The sequence below is a fragment of the Gobio gobio genome (genome assembly GCF_949357685.1).
Source record: "Gobio gobio genome assembly, chromosome: 8".
NCBI lineage: Eukaryota > Metazoa > Chordata > Actinopteri > Cypriniformes > Gobionidae > Gobio > Gobio gobio.
Genome location: NC_137114.1, coordinates 35,828,117 through 35,849,796, shown reverse-complemented (window position 1 = coordinate 35,849,796; position 21,680 = coordinate 35,828,117). Strand labels below are relative to the sequence as shown.

Below are 21,680 nucleotides of genomic sequence, written 5' to 3'. Positions count from 1 at the left end.
CTCAGATCTGGACTGCATACATGGTGACTGGATCACGTCACCTGAAATAAATATGCGAGATAACGTGAACAGGGCTGAGGAATGAGAGATTAAACTCTCATAAGCCCATGACGTTTATCTAGCGTTTCTATCGGCCGGCTAAAAATGTTTGTGAATTTCTGGGAAAGCAAAGCCGCTCCTACAACAGATTGCAATCACAGCGTCTCTCCGAGTTCTGTCTACCTGTTCAAAGTTACGGAGACGAGACGTGACAACAAATCAGTTGCTGTTCTAACGAAAACTCAAAAATGCAATCATTTACACACCCTCATGTTGTTTCAAACATTCTCCTGTGGTGCTCAAAAGCAGCAGAAACTAGCTCCTCTTTTCCATACAATGAAAGCATGTATCATACAGGTTTGGAACAGCATGCGGGTGACTAAATGATGAGAGATGAGTCATTTTTGGGAGATCGACCCCTTTAAAAACACTCACTTGTGAAACCGTCCACAACCTCAACTATTAACCTTCACTCAGAGCACATGCTACAGAGGAGAAACATGGTAGTTGTGCTCGAAGCCAAAAGAGTTTGATTACATTGAATCCTCCTGCATTCTTCACATTTCAGCCAAGGGGCTCGGAGGGGTCGCAGGGTCTGCGTTCAGAAATGAAAGATCATAGGAAAGAACACATGCTTCACTTGAACAATTTAGAGTCTCTAAAGTTCAGACATTGTAACAGGAAGGTAGTACAACAAGTATAATGAGCTTTATTAAGCATTTGCGGTACCACTGTTGCTAAGGCAAGACAAGCAGGTAAATGATCAGAATGGTACATTTACCCACTATTTATGCAATTCATCTGGACAGTGAAAGACTGTGAAAAATGAGCGCTGAAAAGGCGTGGACAGGGCTATTTTTGCCCTTATTGCATATGCATTTGTAGGAGTTTCCCTTTCAGATGCCGGCCAAAAAAAATGTATGGGAGGAGGGTATTTAAATGATTTACTAAGGTTCTTGCTAGCCAATTTATTGGTATCTGCACCATTATTTACCGGCCAAAAAAAGCATATCTTAAACCAGACTCCAATTTGTGCTGCTCTTGGTAGATTGTGTTGGTCATTATGGGAATGATCCGGCTGCGTCTGTGTTCTTTCATTTGTGTGTCGCCTGTAGATCACGCACATAATAACTGTTTAGTAAATGTGACCCTTAAAGGGATATTTCACCTAAAAATAAATATTCTGTCATTCACTCACTTTTATGTCGTTCTAAACCTGTATGACTGACTGACTGACTTCTGTAAAACACAAAAAGATGCTATTTTATAGAGCACTGGCTTGGCTGTCATTGTATGGACTATATATATATATATATATATATATATACAAAATCATTAGAAAACGTAACTATTTTATGATGTGCCGATTTCGTACAAAAAACTGATTCATACGGAAACGTATGATTTTTAGAAGAAAAAAAATTAAAGAATGACTGTCCAACCTTGAACCTATTACTGAGGCACAAACAGATCATACGATTTCCCACGAATTATCCACTAATTTGCCAAATAAGTAGCGATTTGCCATTAGAGTGCTCTAAAATATATTCTTTTGTGTTCCAGAGAAGTTAGTCATAAAGGTTTGGAAAGACATGAGCGCGAGTAAATGACAGAATTTTCATTTCAGACTGAACTATCCCTTTAAACGTCTCGTAAAAGTGTAATAAGTGAAATGAGGCGTTCTCCTAACTCCCATGGGAAATGGCCCCGGAGTTTGACTGAACAGACATTCCAACCCTTATCGTTCATTCCTGATTTGATGAACTTTCATCTGCATGACTTTATCTGAGGAACACCGACTCGTTTTTACTCAATCAGTCAACAAATTCCTCACCGTCTGACTTGCGCACTCGCTGATATTCTTGTGCATCTTCTGAGCTACATCATGTCTTCCCTTAAGAAATAACAGTCCGATTCAACTGATATTACATTGACATGGGGGCTTAAAAATGATGCCTCTGAATGCAAGAGGGCAACGCATCACTGAAGGGTTTCAGCTATAGGAGCCACAGACTAATCTGTTACACATGGGACAGTTGAGCAGTAGAACAAATATACACCATAATCACGCACACAAACACCAATCTGGAAAATTTCAAATAACCTGGACCGTGCCAGATAAACTCTAGCCGGGGAATTTACTCAAGTTAGATAAAGACGAGTAATCTTAAAATAAGTTAATCATGAGTACTGACAGCTCAGTACATCCTCCAGGTCAGTTAGTAGCCAATGTATTAGTCATTACAAGATCTGCATTTGCCAATAACCATTACAAAGTAACTGATTAAAATAAATATATATGTAATGCAATTGAATGATAGCAGCATTATTTCAGCCAATACAAATATGACTGGTTCTGTTGTAATAATCTCAAAGCAATGGATACTGCCAGATTAACACCTAACAATATGGAATTTGCTAGTTCCTTTGACAAAACACTAACATCTGGGGTCTGAAACTCCAGGGGTCTGACGGGGTTATATCTTACTCAATTTGCTGTCACTTCAGCCAAGATATGGCATAAATGAATTTAACAGATTCACACTGTTATGAAAACGTCATACTCTAGTCATACTGAAGTATCATGCAACCGGACCCTTACCAGTTCCCCAGCATGTTCTGGTATAGGTCACTACCAGCTGTTTTTGGAACATCACCAACTAGAAACTCAAATCTTCTTAAACAAACCATAAATTTCACAAAAAGGTATTTAGAACCAGCACTTGCGAAATAACTAAATGTATGAGAGAACAACTATCCTCAACTACTGTTGTGTGTCACAAAAGGGGCATATTTTAGCTAAGCATTATTCTGAAATACGTTTTCATAATCACCTGAATTATTTAATAAACATTCCATTTACTATTCGGGTTAATAAATAATTCTTTATACTTCCTTAACAATAACAAAACTTAAATCAATTTGTTCTAAATATAAATCAGAATGTTTTAACTGTAAAAAGGTTCATAGCTAGCTCCGAAATCTCCTTTTTGTGGACATGTGAGGAATTAAATAATTTATAAATTTATGTTGGATATTCTGAATAGGTGTTGGGTGAACTAAAACTCAGTATTTTGGCTTAATCCAGATATACATGAGTTGCATAATCAGAATATGACCAAACTCTGATATCATAAAATCAGAATATTATTGTGTGTGTGAACACCGATCTGAAAACCAAACGTTATTCAAACATGATTTAATCCATTTCTATCTGAATTTACACAAAACCCAGCAGCGATGATGTTATTGGCTTTATCATAAGCCCAAGTGGATCTTAAATTTCCTATAAATTATTTTAAAAGATGTAAAAACATCTTTGCCCTGAAATTCGCCACATACTGCCTGACAGCTGTAAGGCTAGGTATGATATGAGAACATGTTTAAAGGCAAAGATGTAACAAACTCTTGATCTATCGCACACCATCACAGTTTTAGTTAACAAATCTACATTCATCCCTCTAGTTTTCCCCTATACAAATTAAAATAGCCCAATAAAATAGAGTTTTTATAGCTACAAAACCAGTTTGGTTACATGATAGGAAATCTAGATGAAGGAAAAGAAAAGGACTGGTGCATACCACAGCATGCCTCCCTCTCTCTTCTCTTTCACTCCTTTATCTGCAGCAGCGGTAACCGGCTCAGAAATTCATCAAGATGAGGAATAACAATAATAATAGTCCAGCAGTAGTCCCATAAACATCGGCGTTTCCCTTCTGTGGCTGTCCGATCGCGACACAATCTCTTCGTTCAATGACTGATTGTATTCTGAAAGTTTTCAACAATCTGATTTGTGTTTCTCTTCCCAAACGCCGCACAAAAGACACAAAAAAACATCGAGGAAAAAACAGACTGGAATATCAGATCACTGTTTCTTGTTGGAAAGGAGGGGGCGTTGAAGGAGAGAGAGGGAAAAACAGCTTTGCATCGTTGTGTCTTCCCTTGGGTTCACCACGTTGTTTTTGAGCACTTATAATTTCCTTTGTTGTGTCCAAAACATCTCGAGTTGTCCATGTTTATCACACATTTCAGACGTCAACACGCGGTCCGTGAGGAACAGCGCAGGTCTCCGGCGGAAAAAACGACTTCTCGCAGCATAAAGGCGAAATTCAGTGACGGTGCGTGTGTGAATGTGTGTTAATGTGTTTTTTCAGCTTCCCAATAATGGCGGCCCTTCTCCCGTTCTCGGTCTCTCCTCCCTCCTCTGTAGTCTCGCGCATGGACACAATTACCGAGCGCGCGCGCTCTCTCACACACTACTATAACGCCAGCACACATAAAGGTGCTGTTTTACATTGGTGGTATCGTTACTGCTTTTTTCCCCTTAATAAACATATAATATGCTAGTCAGTAACACATTCTCTCGCAATATAGGCCTATATAAAAGAGTACGGGGAGAGTTGTAAAAGGGCTCAATCTCAGCAAATATATACAACTTTGAATCAGATGTCCAAATACAAAAATATGTGGTTTGTTTGTTTTTTTTATAAAACATTGCATGGTTTATATATATATATATATATATATATATATATATATATAAACAATTTAAAGATTAAAACTTAAATCCCAATAGCCTATGTGTGTGTGTAATATCTGTTGAGTAAATGAGTGAACATATTTATACAAGAATGCCTAATAATGGATTTTTTTTACTGAAATTTCTAAAAGGTTGAACTACCAGGACAGTATTTTTCATAAAAAGCAAGAGCAAGTTGTCACCAAGGTGGTTATTGTCAATTAGAACTAAAATAAAACTTTAAAACAACAACAACAAAAAACAAACATTTTTGTTCATTTAAATAACGCTGAAATAAAATTATATATATATTATAATTTTTTTTTTTTACATAGATATTACAACATAAAAAAATAGAAATTATGGCTTGGTAACTAACTGAAATAAGTTTAAGTTAAAACACTACAATTTAAAAATAAATAAATAAATAAATAAATACTAAAACTGAGCTAAACCTTGAAACATTAAAATAAATTAAACCTAAATATAAATATATATATTTTTTAAATAAGAGAGTGAGAACAAAATATAATAAAAGTAACTTTTAGTTTTATTATGAAACTATTATAGTTTTAGTAAAAACTATAATAATAAATAATGCTGAAATAACACTGGCTGTCATGTTTTCTTACACTGTAAATATAAATACTGTTTAAAATTAAATGAAAAGCCAATAATACGCTGTTTAATGACAAGTTCTATTGTGACAACTTACCCCAAATGGTGGCCCGATAAATATACTTTGAGAAATATTTGCTGCAACACTGTAAAAAAAAAAATCAGGTCTCCAATTGAAAATTTTCTAGTGACTGATCACATCTAAATTTTTTAGTTGGCCAAATTGAATTTCTGTGAATTAAATTGCATCAATTCACAAAAATTCAATTTGCTTTGCAATTTTACAGTGAATATATAAAGTTTAACAACCACCTCTCTGTGGCATTTTTATTAACACTCGCCCATATAATCGCCCAATAATTTCCAATAACCCTCCCTGTAGCCCAAAGTTATTCTGAATTTGGCCTGTTCAGCTATTGTGCAGCCAATTTTTTAAAACCAATTTTGAACTTTATTGTCAAAGTGATAAAAAAATATATATATATTTTTCACATGCTATCCTAGCAATTGCCATCTGCTTTAGCTCTTCAAAGGTTTCTGTTCAGTTCTTTCCATCGCACCATCATTATTATTGTTTATGTGAGTCCAATCAGAAATAATCACTTTGGGTAAAAGGTAAATTAAAAGAGCTCTCATGCTTTCTGTTGTGTGGTTCTGTTGGTTCTAAAATTACACAAACAGAAGCTAAATTTGCAGTTATTCATAGTATTTATCATGACACAGTTCAGGCTGGTTTAAAAAAAAAGAGAGCAGCCTTTCACAACAAACTGTTTTTGGTGAAGTGAAGAAACTGCGAAAGGTCTCTGCTCCCACCTCTAGACTGCAGCTGAAATATTTCTAAGTCCCAAGGGCCACCACATTCTTCGCTCTCACAGTTGTGCAATCTCTGAACAATCAGAGCCCCAACCCCCCTCTGAATATGTGCAGAGACCCTGTCCAAGATTTCTGGACAGTGTTCTGTAGTAGACAAACTTACTATCCTTAAGCTGAAACACAGAACACAAGTGTGGTGATGTAAGACAGATCTGTGATCCTCCATTTTTAAAGATGTATCCCAAAAATATGGCAAGAAATGAGTAATGAGAAATGAGTTCAGACTGAACTCACACTAGGGCCATTTTCCAGATGCTCTTGTTTTTCATGTTGTTGAAATGAGACTCACACAAAATGAAATGCATACAAATATTATTAGTATCATTTTATTACCTTTTTTAGGCCTTCTGCATTACACTACACTAAAAATATTTGGAGGAATTGTTATTGGCACACATATCAATTATCTATCTATCTATCTATCTATCTATCTATCTATCTATCTATCTATCTATCTATCTATCTATCTATCTATCTATCTATCTATCTATCTATCTATCTATCTATCTATCTATCTATCTATCTATCATCTATCTATCTATCTAATCATCTATCATGTTACTAATCGCAAAGCAAAAGTTCTATCAAAAACATCTATAATGGTTTAATTTTACCTTTAAGTCATGTGCTATCATTGACAGTTCAACCCCGGTGCAAGATTGTAATTGTAGTATGGAAAACACATTCTCTTGATATCGCTGTATGTTAACAGCCAACTGACAAAACTACATTACCCATCATTCCTAGCACCAACGGCCCTCTGCTCGCATCCTGTCCGGGGAAGATAGCGGGCGGCTACAGAACCTAACCCAGGCTGAGACTGCTTTATTTCCTAATTAAATCAATTAAACATAGATTAAAATAACACAGGCCACCGTGAACGATAAATACAGAGCACAATGGTAAGTGTAGATGCCAATTTCTGCTTGTTCAAATCATTATTTTGAGTAGTATGAGTGTCTGTTCTTCTCGGCTAACATGCTAGTATATATGCCGATTTTAACAACACGACCAAGGTCATAAATAATATTATATAGACATAACGTATTGACTATACTATTCAAGAGACATAATAGGCAGCCTTGTATTCCTCTAATCCGGGTCAGAATAGAAATAACGCTGAATGAATGAAGCTAAATGCTAATGCTTACGTTAGTTATTTGATGCAAACTCTGTAACCTGTCTAGTATATATGTTTTCTCATTAAAATAATATAATGCATGATATGTTTATAATGGTGGCTCATGCGTCTTGAGCTATTCAAAATCTTAAATGCACTGTCATTATAGATAGATCATTTATTAATTCCCAATGGGGAAATTGTAATGCATAAGCAGCCAGACTTCTCAGGACAATACTCTACTATACAAAAAACAAACATGTTATACACTAAATAAAGATTAACAGTGTACAGTATAAACACAAAATGTACATAGTATATACACAGTATATATATAATTGCAATTACAATAGAGGCTGTATATATACTATTATGTCTACAAACATACTAACAAGCATTAAATATGTCAGGTTCATGCCTCTGCAGCTTTATTGAATAATATTGGATAATTAGGTCTAAATTTTTCTCCTGCTTTTCTTCTGCAGATCCGCTTTATCCTCATCCAGAATCGAGCAGGGAAGACCAGGCTGGCCAAGTGGTACATGCAGTTCGATGATGATGAGAAGCAAAAGCTGATTGAAGAGGTTCACGCCGTAGTGACAGTCCGTGATGCCAAACACACCAACTTTGTAGAGGTACAACACTTTACTTTTAACGTTTTACCCTATATGATTCAGAGATGAGTTACTGTACATCGCAGTTAGATCATAAGTGTAATGTTGCATAAGGAACGGTGATCTGATCCAGGGGATTTCAGAATGATTTTGAGACCATATTTATTGTAAATATTAAGTAAAATGTTTCTCTTCAGGTTGAAACATATTGTAAATATTTTCTAGTTAATATTTTTATTTTGGATTTGGTAAAATGACAGTATAAAAGTAAATTATTTGATTTAGCAAATAACCGATCTTTATAATATAATGCTTACTAGGTTTCTACATTTACATATATCGTTGCCTTAATGTTTTCGAAAGGAATTTCCTCACAAGTTGATCATATTTGGGGGCACCAAAAAGTATTCAGTTTCAAAAATGATTTGTAAAAAAAAAAAAAATCACGTGATTTTAGCCAGGAAATGTTCAAATCATTGATCAAAATGTGCTTATATATTGGACTTGCATGTTATTGATTGTTTTTTCCTCTGCAGTTCAGAAATTTCAAGATCATTTACAGGCGGTACGCCGGCCTGTACTTCTGCATCTGTGTGGATGTGACAGACAATAACCTGGCTTACCTGGAAGCTATTCACAACTTTGTTGAGGTAAATCATACTGAAGCTAATTTTAAAATTAAAAAGTTCACCCAAAAATTAAAATTACCCCATGATTTACTCACCCTCAAGCGATCCTAGATGTATATGATGTTCTTCTTTCAGACGAATACAATCTGAGTTATATTAAAAAGGATCCTGGCTTTCCCAAGTTTTATAATGACAGTGAATGGCAGCCCAAAATTTTAAGCTCAAAAAAGTGCATCCATCCATTATAAAAGTAATCCACACAGCTCCACGGGATTAATAAAGGCCTTCTGAAGCGAATCGATGGGTTTGTGTAAGTAGGGGTGGGCGATTATAGCCTCAAAATTATATCACGATATTTCAAGAATACTTGCGATAATGATATTGATGACGATATAGAAAAAATATATACGGAACAAAGTTTTATTGGTGATTGCAGCTGGCAGGCAGCAGCATTTATTAGTGCAAACAAAATGAAGGCCATTTTCCATCCTTTTTACAATGAGCTACTGTCATTGATGACAGAATACTTAATTTGAAGTGTAAATCTATTGTCATAAGGTGGCAGCATTACAGTCACACAGCAAGAGTCAAATGTAAGCAAAGTAAAAGTAAAAAGGTACAAGTTGGTAGTGTTTTCACTGGGGAAAAAAGTATAACATAACTCCTTAACATTTTAGTTTAACAATAACTAAAGTAATTTATGCCATGGTCTGTCTGAATATTCGATTCTGATTGGCTGGAAGGTGTTCAAAAAAATAGTTTAATGCACGGGTAGTTCCAAGTCAGTTGAATCACTTCTATATTAATGCACTGTTTTCATTGACGGGCACACGCACAGACCTGTGTCACTCGCATACAGAGAGCGGAGATCTCATTCAGGAGCACAGAAACTTGTTATCAACACTGCCTCGCGACTTTAAGCCATAAAATTGCTAAGCTACTGGATCACTACATTCAAATAAATGTAATCTATACTTTAAAGGTCCCGTTTTTCGTGTTTTTTTGTAGCTTTGATTGGGTTTACAGTGTGCAATATAACGTGTTCATGTTTCATGTGTAAAAAAACACAGTATTTTTCACACAATTTACTTATCTGTATACTGCTGTTTTCACTGTCCTCAAAACGGCCTGAGAATTTCCTCGTTCTATGAAGTCCCTCCTTCAGAAATACGTAACGAGTTCTCACGCCTCTTACCATAACGGGGAGATGAACGCACTCAAACTACAGCCCCTGAAGGCCAAACAAAGGTGATTTGACTCCGGGAAACGCAACCGAACGCAACACTCCCTCTTCTCCACGAGGGAGCAACAAGACCACGCCCTCTTTTTCGCGTATTCTTATGGGCGGAGGTTAGTCAACAAACTGTTCTACTGACGTAATTAAAGCAGGAAATACCAGGATGTAGTCCAAACCGGCCGTTCGCTGTAGGCTTTGAAAGGGAACTTCTGTTAAATAAAATATCTCGCTTGGCATTGAACTTTGAGCTTTATAATTTTACAGGTATTATTTATGCTCTAACAGCAACATTACACACTAACTAAAGTTTGAAAAATGGGATCACGAAGAACAGGACCTTTAATACGAATACTACTTTATCTCTGTGTCTGATTCAAAGCGAGCAGAATGCTGGATCTCACAAGCCGTAACTGTAACCGTAAATTTTACCCTTCCGGTCAAATATTGCGCCGCAAACATCAATAACAGCTTTAAGTTGTAAATGTTTTCAAGAGAGCTGACCTCTTGTAACCAAGTAGCTCCTTTTTAGGTACTAAATCGTCATCGGAGGCTGACATGCTGCTCTTACACTCAGACAGGTGTTGTTGTCGTGCGCGCGCTAGGGAATGGCCTAGGAAAATGGGCATCTTCACCCTTTATTCAAACATTATTAAAAATGTGTTAAAGATTTTGTAAGCATATTGCGTAGTTGTCAATTGTTTGACAACTTGGAGTCAATTGTTTTATTTGTTTTATAACGCAATGAAACACACCATGGCCAGGCTGTCATACAAAGAAATGCAGAAACGAGAGATCCAACGAAATATTAATAACTGATTATGTTGTAGTCAGTGTATGCTTTTTCCTGTGAGCTTTTTGGTTTTCTATGCATTTTTGGCATAGTAAAATAAAAGCTTTAGCTTTAGTTAGACTTTTTTGGCCAAATAATTTTGTCAGATAAATACCTGTACCAATTTAGTGTTTTGTTCTTCCCTCATATGTGAAATATTTATAGATAAATAAAAAATTGTCCACATATTTTGATGGTTTAGTCAAACTTGTATCGTCATTAAAAACAAATATCCCCTCCGGACATCTTTTTTTTTGGCCTCTACTGTATATAATGATCCTTTTCGGCTCCCACTAAATAAAGTATAAAATCATTATCTATGTGTTCTGCATTCAATTGAGCAGCTAAATGGTCTAATCAGCACATTTCCTGAGCATTAAATTGATTATGCTGCACAGAATCCTTAATTAAATATCTGAAGCTTAAATCAAAATGCGATGCAGGAATTTCAGGTTTCTAGATTTGAAACATCAGGAGATTAGCTTTAATGAAGGTCCTTAATGTGCAGCATGGAAAATGTGCTTTTCATTGATGTTTAGAAGTGATTGCCTGCTTGTTCTTCCATAAGCTTCTTGTCTTTAAAAGAAATGCCTTGCTTCATGATGTTTATGTATTTGATCTGAAATGGCTTTAAGGGTAATTTCCACCCTTAATCAGAAGAACCATCATTTTGACCAAACATCCACAGTTTTCGAAATGTTTAATGCAAGCAGAACAAGGAATTTAAAAGCTTAAAAACTTATCAAGCATGTTTTCCACAGTTTTTTTTACTAATTGGAAACTATGTAGAATCATTTTAACTGTGCCTAAATTAGGACTGTCAAGCAATTCAAATTTTTAATCTAGTTAATTACACAATGTGTCGCACATCACATTTGGCTGAGAAATTACCCCCAAAAGATAATTTAAAGTCATTATTGTGTAAAATATTACAAAAAGTAGCTTAGAAAAACAAATAGTTTTGGGTGAACTATACCTTTTAATGTTTGTTTTTATTAATATGGAAATATGAAATTATACTCTAAATTAGAAACTAAAACTGCCAGTAGGTGGTGGTAAATGTCTTAATGATTAAGTCCGTGAGTCATTAATTCGATTCGTTCAAACGTCTGATTCATTCAGGATCAAAGTAAATGGCTCTCTTTATGAAAATGGTAAATGTGAATGGTTCTCTTTATGTTCCATTGAATCATTGGTTCAGCTGATTCGTTGAGAACGCGGATTCAGAAATGAAACGCCATGCCCTGTGCACGCCATTGCTCGGAGTCGGAGACTAACAGTATTGTGGACCACAACACGCCATGAGACTAAAACGGGCATTTTTGCCCCATATCTGGAATTTTAGGGACATTCTAACTGCATTCTATTGTCTTCATCACACAGTGAGTTGTTGACCTGCATCATACTCTTCATCAATCAATCAACTGGATGAAATGTAAGATGACCTAAGTAGGTCTGGGGCGGGGCAAGTGCGTTAAATGCGTTAATTTTAAAACTGTTAACTGTAACAGTGTACAGTTTTTTTTTTTACTGTAACTAATTCATCTAATTAACACGTTAAATCGACAGCCCTAGCCTAAATACATCATACACACAGAAGTGGTATTATTTTTTACAAAGATTTCAAAGCATTGATGATACGAATCATTGGAAATTAATCAGAGTTTAGTAGTTTTTGCAGTTGATATTTATATCAGAAGATTAGGCTGTGCGCAACGTTACAGTTCCCACTGGATTTCGTCCTCCGCATATAAGCTTAATAAAGCCTGAACCTCATTGTCGGTCCATCTGTTGTATTTTTTTTACTCCATTGTTGGAATAGCAAACAACTCTTACTGCTCGCACCGCAACAGACTTTTAAAAATGGTAGTTGAGAGAAAATGCTGCGTGAACCAATCAGCATGTTCAGCACCGAAGTCCGACCGCCGAAAGTTCCTGAACTTTCAAAAAAGTAGTACCTCGCAAGCAGGGACTTTCTGAGGGGGACATTTTTTCACGGAAATTCATTTAGACCCTATCCCTGCGGTCGAAACACACCGAGGCGAGTACCACCCCAAAGTCCCTAGTTCCTGGGGAAAGTTCCTGCAGTGGAATGAAAAAGCCTCGTCAATAAAAACATTGCAAACCTTAAAAAAAAAATAGCTGATCATCTTAGAGTGTAAGGCTGTAACAGTCTTGCGTGTCCTCAATCTGGCAACCTGTGTGAGAGTCGAGTCTGAAGAGGAGGGGGCGGGGAATCAACTCTCTCCAATATTTTGAAAATGGACACCAGTACACATTTCAACTGCTAGCTGTCAATATTACATACTGCACATTAAAATCATTGGTATTATGTAACTTTATAGTCAACAAAATAATTTTGAATATATTTTAAGTCTGTTAACCCTTCTCGTAAACATTTCCAATCTAAATGCAATTTAATCTAACACAAATAATTAAAAAATAAGCCTTAGCAAGTCCTCTCACCAGGTAAGTAAAGGAGTGCTGGAGCAGCACTTCTGTGGGTGTAATTTTCCATGTCTGCGAGACAAATGGAATGTGTCCGTGAGGGAAACCAGCGGCCAGGAGTTCAAGAACATTGTGACATGGAATTCTAGGACTTCCTCTGACCCTCACTGTAAACAACTCCCCCAACATATCCCCACTTCACTTCTGCCCAAATCGGCCCACTTTGCTGAATAACATTTCATTAAGAACAAACAAGCGCCTGGAGGTCACCAACCTAAAACAGTCAACAGCTACTCGGCATTGGTTTTGCTGCTACTTATTGAGGTGAACGATAGACTGCTGTGGTTAAAGGTGCAATAGGCGATTATCTGAAATCAACTCTAACAAACAAACACACCCCTCCCTTCATTGCTCCTCCCCCAAAAACAAACATTGCAAGAGTGGTGTCTCTTTACATTTATGCATTTGGCAGACGCTTTTATCCAAAGCGACTTACAGTGCCCTTACAGGGACAATCCCCCTGGAGCAACATGGAGTTAAGTGCCTTGCTCAAGGACACACTGGTGGAGACCGCTGGGATTGAACCAGCAACCTTCTGCATATCAGTTCCATGGTTTAACCCACTGGACCACCATCTCTTTATCAGTGCTAAAGCGAAGCAAAGTAATGGTTTGTGAAAAATAAAGCGAAGATGACGAATGAATGAAAAGGAAAAACACACGAGTATATAAAAGCCAGAGTTGGTTATTAGTCGCCAGCATTTCCAGACAAACATTGACACTCAAAACTGTCCTGTTACTACAGCTAACATTACAACAACAGCATATCTTGGTTCAGTGTAATGGCAAAACCAATGTTACTCATGTATGGAGCAGGCCTTCTCGCTTCGGTCTCTCCAGCGCTGGAAAGCTTTTCTAATATTAACATTAAAGCACTAGCCTAATTATAACTTATTTTTCCTCTTTTTCCATTATGACCTTTTCTCATTATGACCTTTTCTCTATTGTAATGTCTCTCAGCCGTCTCTCTTTCGACACTCTTTCTTCAAATGTCTCTCTTGCTCACTCTCTCTCCTCCCCCATCATGAGTGGACACGCCTCCTACTGCTGATTGGCTACAAGTGTCGTGCTGCTCGGTCTGATCCACTATCAACAGTTTCTCAGAAATCGCTTACTGCACCTTTAAGTGTATCCTGAGTAGATGCTGCCATGAATGGATTGGAACTGATCTGTTGTTCTCTTTCTCCACAGGTTTTGAATGAGTATTTCCACAATGTGTGTGAATTAGACCTGGTCTTCAATTTCTACAAGGTAAGTGTTAACTAATATACTTATACTACACTCTCTCTATATATGTTATTATACACTACTGTTCAAAATCAAAAGTTAAATGTTTTTGAAAGTCTCTTATGCTCACCAAGGCTGCATTTATTTGAGCAAAAATAGAAATATTACAATTTAAAAGAAATGTTTACTATTTTGATTAATAGAAAGTTCAGAAGAACAGCATTTATTTGAAAAATAAATCTTTTGTAACAAATGTATTTACTGTCACTTTTGATCAAATGAATGCGTCCTTGGGGAATAAAGTTATTATATTCTTTTAAAAACAGTTGACTGATATAATTATCATGACTTGCCCTAACCAATCAGAGGCCTTATTGTTAAGGTAAATGCTCGGTTACATCTATCCTTGGAGTGTTTCTTTAAGAGGAACATTTAGAGAAGCTTCACTGGCAGAAAAACAGCCCAAGCAGGGAAAAAAAACAGTGTGAGAAAAATATGCAATTAGATCTCTGTTTCAGCAGCAATGCAGCTCCATGGCAACAGTTATTTGATGCATAATTACAAGAGTCATACAATTAAGATCATCCACAACCATTCAGCATGAGTAGAAGTAATTATATAAAAAAGTTGCCTTGGATAATTGCATTTGATTTCTGCTGAGCTAATTACCTGATGTATTTTTAATTCCACCTACTGCATGAACATTTTTTTTTTTGATAATATGAAAACAGTTAGAAATTATATATATGGAACAATTTATTTAATATGGCTTTTATAGCCGATATTAGACTGGGTAAACCCTGGCAGTCTGATCTGCCGGCGATTTGATTTCGCCCTGCAGCTCAGTCTGGAAACCTGTACATTAATTTATCCTGCTTCTGTTACACTTTTGCAGGAACCAATCACAGACTGGCTTATCCACCTGGTGTGCTATTGGTGGGTTTAACACGATGATGGATAGAGAAGTGATGGGTCCAGTTGATCACGCCTCTTGTGGTCTGATTGGTTGAAGGACTATCCAATTGCGTACAGAGTCATTTGAATTATGCTCGTTTATCACACCTCTTTTGCAGTAGAAAATACAGAGCAGACTCCCGAGACCAATGTTCAATCTTAAGTTGAGCTTGGTCTGTTGATAGCCAGACAAGGCTCATATAGTATAATATAGGAGAATATGGAGCTCATCCTCAAGGAACACTTCAGCCCAAACTGAGCAAGATTTAATTTGTCACTCTATGTCTCCCAATAATGTGTCTTAGGGTACGTTTGCACGACAAAGATGTACTAAAAACAGAAACGTTTTTCCTTTTACGTTGTTCGCATATATACGTCAACATTGTCAAAGCAACCCCCGTTCGCACGGCAAAACGACTAAAAACACTGCCAGGCCAGTAGTTGGCGACGTCACTTTGTAAAGAAACACTACGCACCTGCACACACACATTCTTCTACAGGGCTGTGAATACAAACAATCAAGATAAAGGTAAATATTGTGTCTCCGCTGGTCGCAGTAGCGTTAATAAACTCAGTATCTTGAGCAGCACAAACTCAGTCCTGTAGACTGCCATTGTTTTGGTTGTCAGGTACTCGCACACCTATAGACTGAACATGTAATACGCATGTGCATGAAGTTTTCACAAATTCGCCTTTTTGCAGTTCACACAAAGACAATAACGATATTGTTTTCAAAAACATGCACTTTGAATCCCCTTTTCAGGCCCCCAAAATGCGGTTGTCATGTAAATGAACGGCCAAAATGCATTTGAAAGCAGCGTCGTGTAAACGGCCCCTTGGTAAGATGATTTTCATGGTCAAAGCTCTGTAGTTTTTATTGGAGGGGCAAAACATATGCAATGCAATACAATGATGATTGAGAGATGAACAAAAACGTTCCTCAAAAGCCTGATGGATCATATTTGATACTCTCATTTGAACAATTTTGTATGGATAATCAAGTAAACCTAAGTGTTCATCTTGAAACATTACTAAAAATATAAGTTATTCTTACATTTTGCCTAATAAAAATCAGCAAAGATTTCACAGCAAAAGATATTAACCACAACCTAAAGGGGGATATTATACTAAAAGGCCTTTTACTTGTTAAAAAGTATAAACTATCAATCAGACAACAGAAGGCGTGTAGTAGATTCTGTCGAATTGTGTATGTTGATCATTTCGGCAAACCTATAAGATCATTACAAATCACACCGTACAACATGGATCTAATAAACTTGGGTACGACTACGATGATGACACCTGTTGAATCATAGTCTACGACTCTAGTGTAGAAGAATAAAATAGAGCAATATGAATCACACTTTTGCAATTGTGGTTTTTATGTGCGCTGAAAAGAGGAAGCGTGACAGGAGAATATGGATGTGGTCATGGCTATAGTGAAAAGAGGCCAACTTGGCATGCCAATTTTGTAAATGGAGCTTGAGGTATGTCGTGTTGATCAATACGCCATTTCATGTTGCACCTTTTAGTCTGTAGACGTAGGTCATAGCAGCAAACACACTGAGATGATCATGCTAAATTTCTGACACGGTCAGAAAACGATATCAGGCTATCTTTGGTCGCAAGCTGTACGACGTAGGACCACCGTAGGAACCACGACCACAGAAATCGCCACGATTGGGACCACCTAAAATCATACAATGTGTACCGGTCATTAGAAGGGTTAGGGTTACATTTTTGAATGATCTAAATATGGACTAAATGCTGCTGTGTTTCAGGTCTATACGGTGGTGGACGAGATGTTTCTGGCAGGAGAGATCAGAGAGACCAGCCAGACGAAGGTGCTCAAGCAGCTGCTCATGCTGCAGTCTCTGGAGTAAAGAGCCTACTGCTGTCCATCCAACCTGTCACTCACTCACTCTATCAAGCACCATTGCAGCAGGCTCCGCCCACCCCTGCTGCAGCCAAGCCATATTATTTGTACACATGGGTGTCGTCTTGCTCCAATACATCCACAAGCATTTCACCTTTTCTTTAAATCTCACATCCACGATGAAGGATGTTGCCGTTCTGTTCTATATCCTAATGTTTTAAGCAGCTATGCAGATGTAAAACCTCCCTGGTTATTGACCTAATTATTCTTTGGCATAGTCCGAATTGAATACTTCAGCGATTTTATAGGACAGTAGACTTCAGTGTGTCCGACTGGCAACCTCTCCAAGCCCGTTCATTAACACTAACACAAATAATCATGTTGGCCAAAAACTGCCGTCGCTTCTATAATTGCAAGATCCATGGGCTGCACTACTAGCAATGATAAAACTGGATTTTATCGAACAAATCCTCTCCAAACATTAATGAAAAGTTCAGTATGTCAAGTCCAAATCTGTGAAGGTTGTTTGTATCGTGTACATATACATTATATATGCATCTATTTTAAGTGTAACTGTATGAACTAACCCGTCATTCCAGGCATCTAAAGTCTCAGTTGCCGCTCTTTGTAATTGCATTGAAGTCTTTTTGGCTTTGTGGGAACTCGAGCCAGCGATTAGTGAACAAGGCTGAGTGGAAGAATGGAACTCTGGGGAAATGACAAAAGATGGTCTACATTTAATTTCCCCTTTTGTGGCGCCGGTTCCCTCGCGCCAAGAGCTCTATGGCAACTGCTCAGCCTTGAAACGTTCCATTACAGTTGGAGGATCGTCTTTATTTCGTACGTGTGTTTTATATTGTCTTTTCTTTTACTGTCCCTTGTGCTTTAGTCCAAAGTATTCTAGATCTGCCTATTTGTCCCTGTGAGATTGCAGAGTAAAGAGCTGATAGAAGCGGTGTTACTCTCGCGTATGTTTCTGTCAGTGTATATATCCATGAAGGTGAAATAAAGCAACTTAAACTACTTCAAATCGATGTGTGTTACTTCAAACCCCTGGTTAAATAGACGAGGCTTAAGATAGTCCCAGACTAAAGCATGTTTGAGCTGTTTAAGTGAAAGCAACTTGCACTGACACATCTTAGTCACCAGTAATGTTTTTTTCTCTCTCTAAGAAACGTTTATAAAAGCTGCTTAAATGACCTAATTGAACTAAGGCCTAATCCTGTCTTAACCTAAGCCTCATCTGTGAAACCAGGCCAAAGCAAGTTTGTGTCAGAGAGGGCTTTTTTCATGTTCTATACTGCCATCTATCGGATACTGACGATTATGTAAATATTTGACTAGGTTATCACGGATAACGGCAATTATTTCTGCCTCTGAGCGAACTGACATCCAGTTATTGCATGAATATGTGCAGGTAATATAGATACAGTACAATAAATTATAATTATGAACATTGTGCTATGATTACCGCGTGTTCAAGCCCGTGTATGTTGGTCAAAATATGAGCTTGACGTGTTCAATCCATCCGGCTGAGGAGATGACGACGTTTGGAACTTCACTGGTAACGATTTACAATAGGGTCCCATTAGTTAACGTTAATTAATGCATTAATAAACAAGGACCAATGCATTTGTTACAGTGTTTATTACTCTGTTAACGTTAGTTAATAAACTACGATTAATAAATGCTTTAACTATAATGTAGTTAACAATTGGAAGCATGGGTGATTGTGTTTAAATGAGATGGGTAAAGGAAAGCAGCAATTCTATACAAAAAATAGAATATAAATAAAATTATGAACATGATTTAAAAGAAATATAATTACAAAATAAGTAACCATTAATATATATATATTAATTTCATTCGTTAAAACCGTGCATTTTGATTTATTAAATGTAACTTATTCCTTAATTTATATATTTTTAATGTAACTCCATAAAATAGAGGTGGTTTGTGAGATTGATAAAAAATGATAATTACCATTTACATAAATATGTGCTAACTACACGTTTTAACACAGTTAAGTGTCCCATGATCTAGTGTATAATAGGAAATTTACACAAGTTCATGGGACTTTTTGCTGGACATTTTTATTGAATCATTTTCATTCCTTAAAAGAGGAAATTAATGCCCCTTAGAATGGGAGAATTGTATATATGTATGGAAACATAACAGGATTAATCAAGAATATAATAAAAGAATCATTATGAGAAAAGAGATTATCTTAACTATAGGGCTACTGACTTGGAAATGTAAAACAAATAAAAAAATATATATATATATTTAAATGATATAGAAATATTGAACTAATGTATTACATTAAATATTGGGGGGCTCAAGTAAAAAAAAAAAGTTTATTAGTCATTTTTCAAAACAAGAAAAGTAGATTGCAGAACAGTTTGACCTTTAATGCTCGAAACCAGATTCTGACGAACTGTTGTACTATGTTAGAATAGAAGGTTCAGTGTGGTTCTATATGGAACTCTAACGATTCTTAAAGAACCTTTAATGCCAAAAAGGTTCTATATAAGGAGAAATGTTGTATACTTTCAAGTTTAATGGGTTACTTCAGTGTTTTAGTTATAGTGCGTTTATGAGCTGCTTAATTTATAAAACTGTTTCTATATTTAAAATTAATTCAAGTCCATAAAACAGTCCCATGATGGGAATCACTAAAAGGTTCCATATACTGTATGAAGCACCTGAAATCACCCTTTAAGGTTCTATATATAGCCTTCTAAGAATACAATTCGTAACTATTCGCAATGGTGGTTAATGAATTTATACATTCATATAATCTGCTTGCACTGACGGTTCGGTTTAGTGGTGGTACGAATTGCATTGTAAGAATTCAAACGAACTTGCCACCTCATATAATGATCACATTTTCTAGTATTTTATTAAAGTATTGTATTTCCCTATGAATGTCACATTTTATGCATCGGTCACCTTAGAAATAGAGAAAAACGGCATTTGTTGAACAAGATTGCAAACAGCAACATAAAAAACCCCAGAGACAATAGAAAAAAAAATACTTATCACACAACATAAAAAAACAAGCAAACTTTAATTATAATCTTAATCTTTAAAACCAACAAGCACCCCTCCCCCCAAACACTCCAATAGACAAATTCAATCTTATGTACAGCATAGTAGATTATCCAGATATACAGTATTTATGAATGAACAAATCACACTGGCTACTAAGCAACAACTGGTTATAGACGGTACTTTGAACTACTCTTCAAATGCACTCCATGATGATATTTGGTTATGAAAAGCGACCAAATTCCACTACATAAGCCATGAAATTTCATCTGGCTCAGACGGTGGAGTTGTTCTAAAAGTACATCACATTAGTGACATTTTGGCGAAATCTCGTGGCCAAAAAAGGTCCATTGTCAATAGTGTAGCGATGTATGAAGCACAGCTCACACAGACGTCACTTTTAAACCAATCAGCTTTCTGTTGGTCAAGAAAAGACAACATGCCCACTTGAACCCAATGTGAAGTGTGCATGGGGAAATCTTTTCGCCCCTGGCATAAAATTCCCAATCGTGTGGATTCCTATTGAAACGACTGAATTTTGCTTGCAAAAATTTGCTGAACAATAGTAAACGTGAACACACCTTAAATGATCACATTTGCATTTTCTTGATAAAATTTCACTGGCAAAAACTGTAATTTTAACAGAAATCCACACTATCTGGAGTTTTATGTGAGGGACAAAAAGTTTGCCACGCTATGGAAGCTTGTTTCCACCACAGAATAAGACAATTTAAAAGATAATTGCGACCTCTCAATTTTTTTTTCTTGCAATTCTGACTTCTCCTAGAATTGCGAGATATAAAAAAAGTAAGAATTGCGAGTTTATATCTTTCAGTTCCGACTTTTTAACTCGCAATAGCAAGTTTATATCATGCAATTTTGAGAAAAAAGTCAGAATTGCGAGATAAGTCGCAATTACCTTTTTTATTTTTGATTCCGGGGCGGAAACAAGCTTCCAAACCACGCAGTTGACCAAAAGAAAGCTGCTTAAAGGTAGAGTCACATTAGCAAAACGTTGCAGTTAAAATAGTACGTGATCGTTTTAAAAACATTGCGAAACAGTGTAGCGACTTTTGAAGCATAGCTCACACAAAAGTCACTTTGACACCAAGCAGCAAACTTGAACACCAGCGAAAATCTGCGAAAGGGACTTTTTCACCCCTACATGAAATTCGCACCCAATCGTACAGGCTGGATTTTGTCCCGCGAAATTTCACCGAGTAATTGTGATCGCCTCTTCTTAACACCATGTACTACATTTCAATGGGACCATACAAAGCATGCACATTTCAGGAAACAGTTTGGAACTCCCTAATATTGGCGTCATATCAAAAGGAATATTCCAGGTTAAATACGTTGAGCTCAATGGACAGCATCAAAGACGATTATGGCAGAGACTCATTTTAGGGGACAAATAGATGTGCAACTTCCACTTTTTACAAACTGTTAACTTGTCTCTAACCTTGAATATTCCTATAATTTAAGTCAAAACTGTGTTGAATAGAAGTGGTTTAAATCAGTCAGACAAAACATTTGGTAAAAGTGAAGGGGAAAAAAAATGGATGTAACAGTATAAGTGCATTTTAA

The 21,680-nt window shown here is 36.5% G+C and overlaps 2 protein-coding genes across 2 annotated transcripts in view; one reads left to right on the top strand and one right to left on the bottom strand.

The window, feature by feature from the left end:
• arhgap35a (Rho GTPase activating protein 35a) overlaps positions 1-4,238 on the bottom strand; it is a 95,104-nt gene extending 90,866 nt beyond the window's left edge. Inside the window, exon 1 of the mRNA XM_079823995.1 lies at positions 3,621-4,238. The gene's annotated coding sequence lies outside the window, so the exon portion shown is untranslated. The remainder of the gene's footprint in view (positions 1-3,620) is intronic.
• Positions 4,239-6,811: 2,573 nt separating this feature from the next.
• On the top strand, positions 6,812-18,070 carry ap2s1 (adaptor related protein complex 2 subunit sigma 1). The gene is made up of 5 exons (XM_079823524.1): positions 6,812-6,951; positions 7,655-7,804; positions 8,320-8,433; positions 14,177-14,236; positions 16,948-18,070. The coding sequence occupies exons 1-5, from the start codon at positions 6,949-6,951 to the stop codon at positions 17,047-17,049; spliced, it is 429 nt and encodes a 142-aa protein (XP_079679650.1). The 5' UTR covers positions 6,812-6,948; the 3' UTR covers positions 17,050-18,070.
• The last annotated feature ends 3,610 nt before the right edge of the window (positions 18,071-21,680 follow it).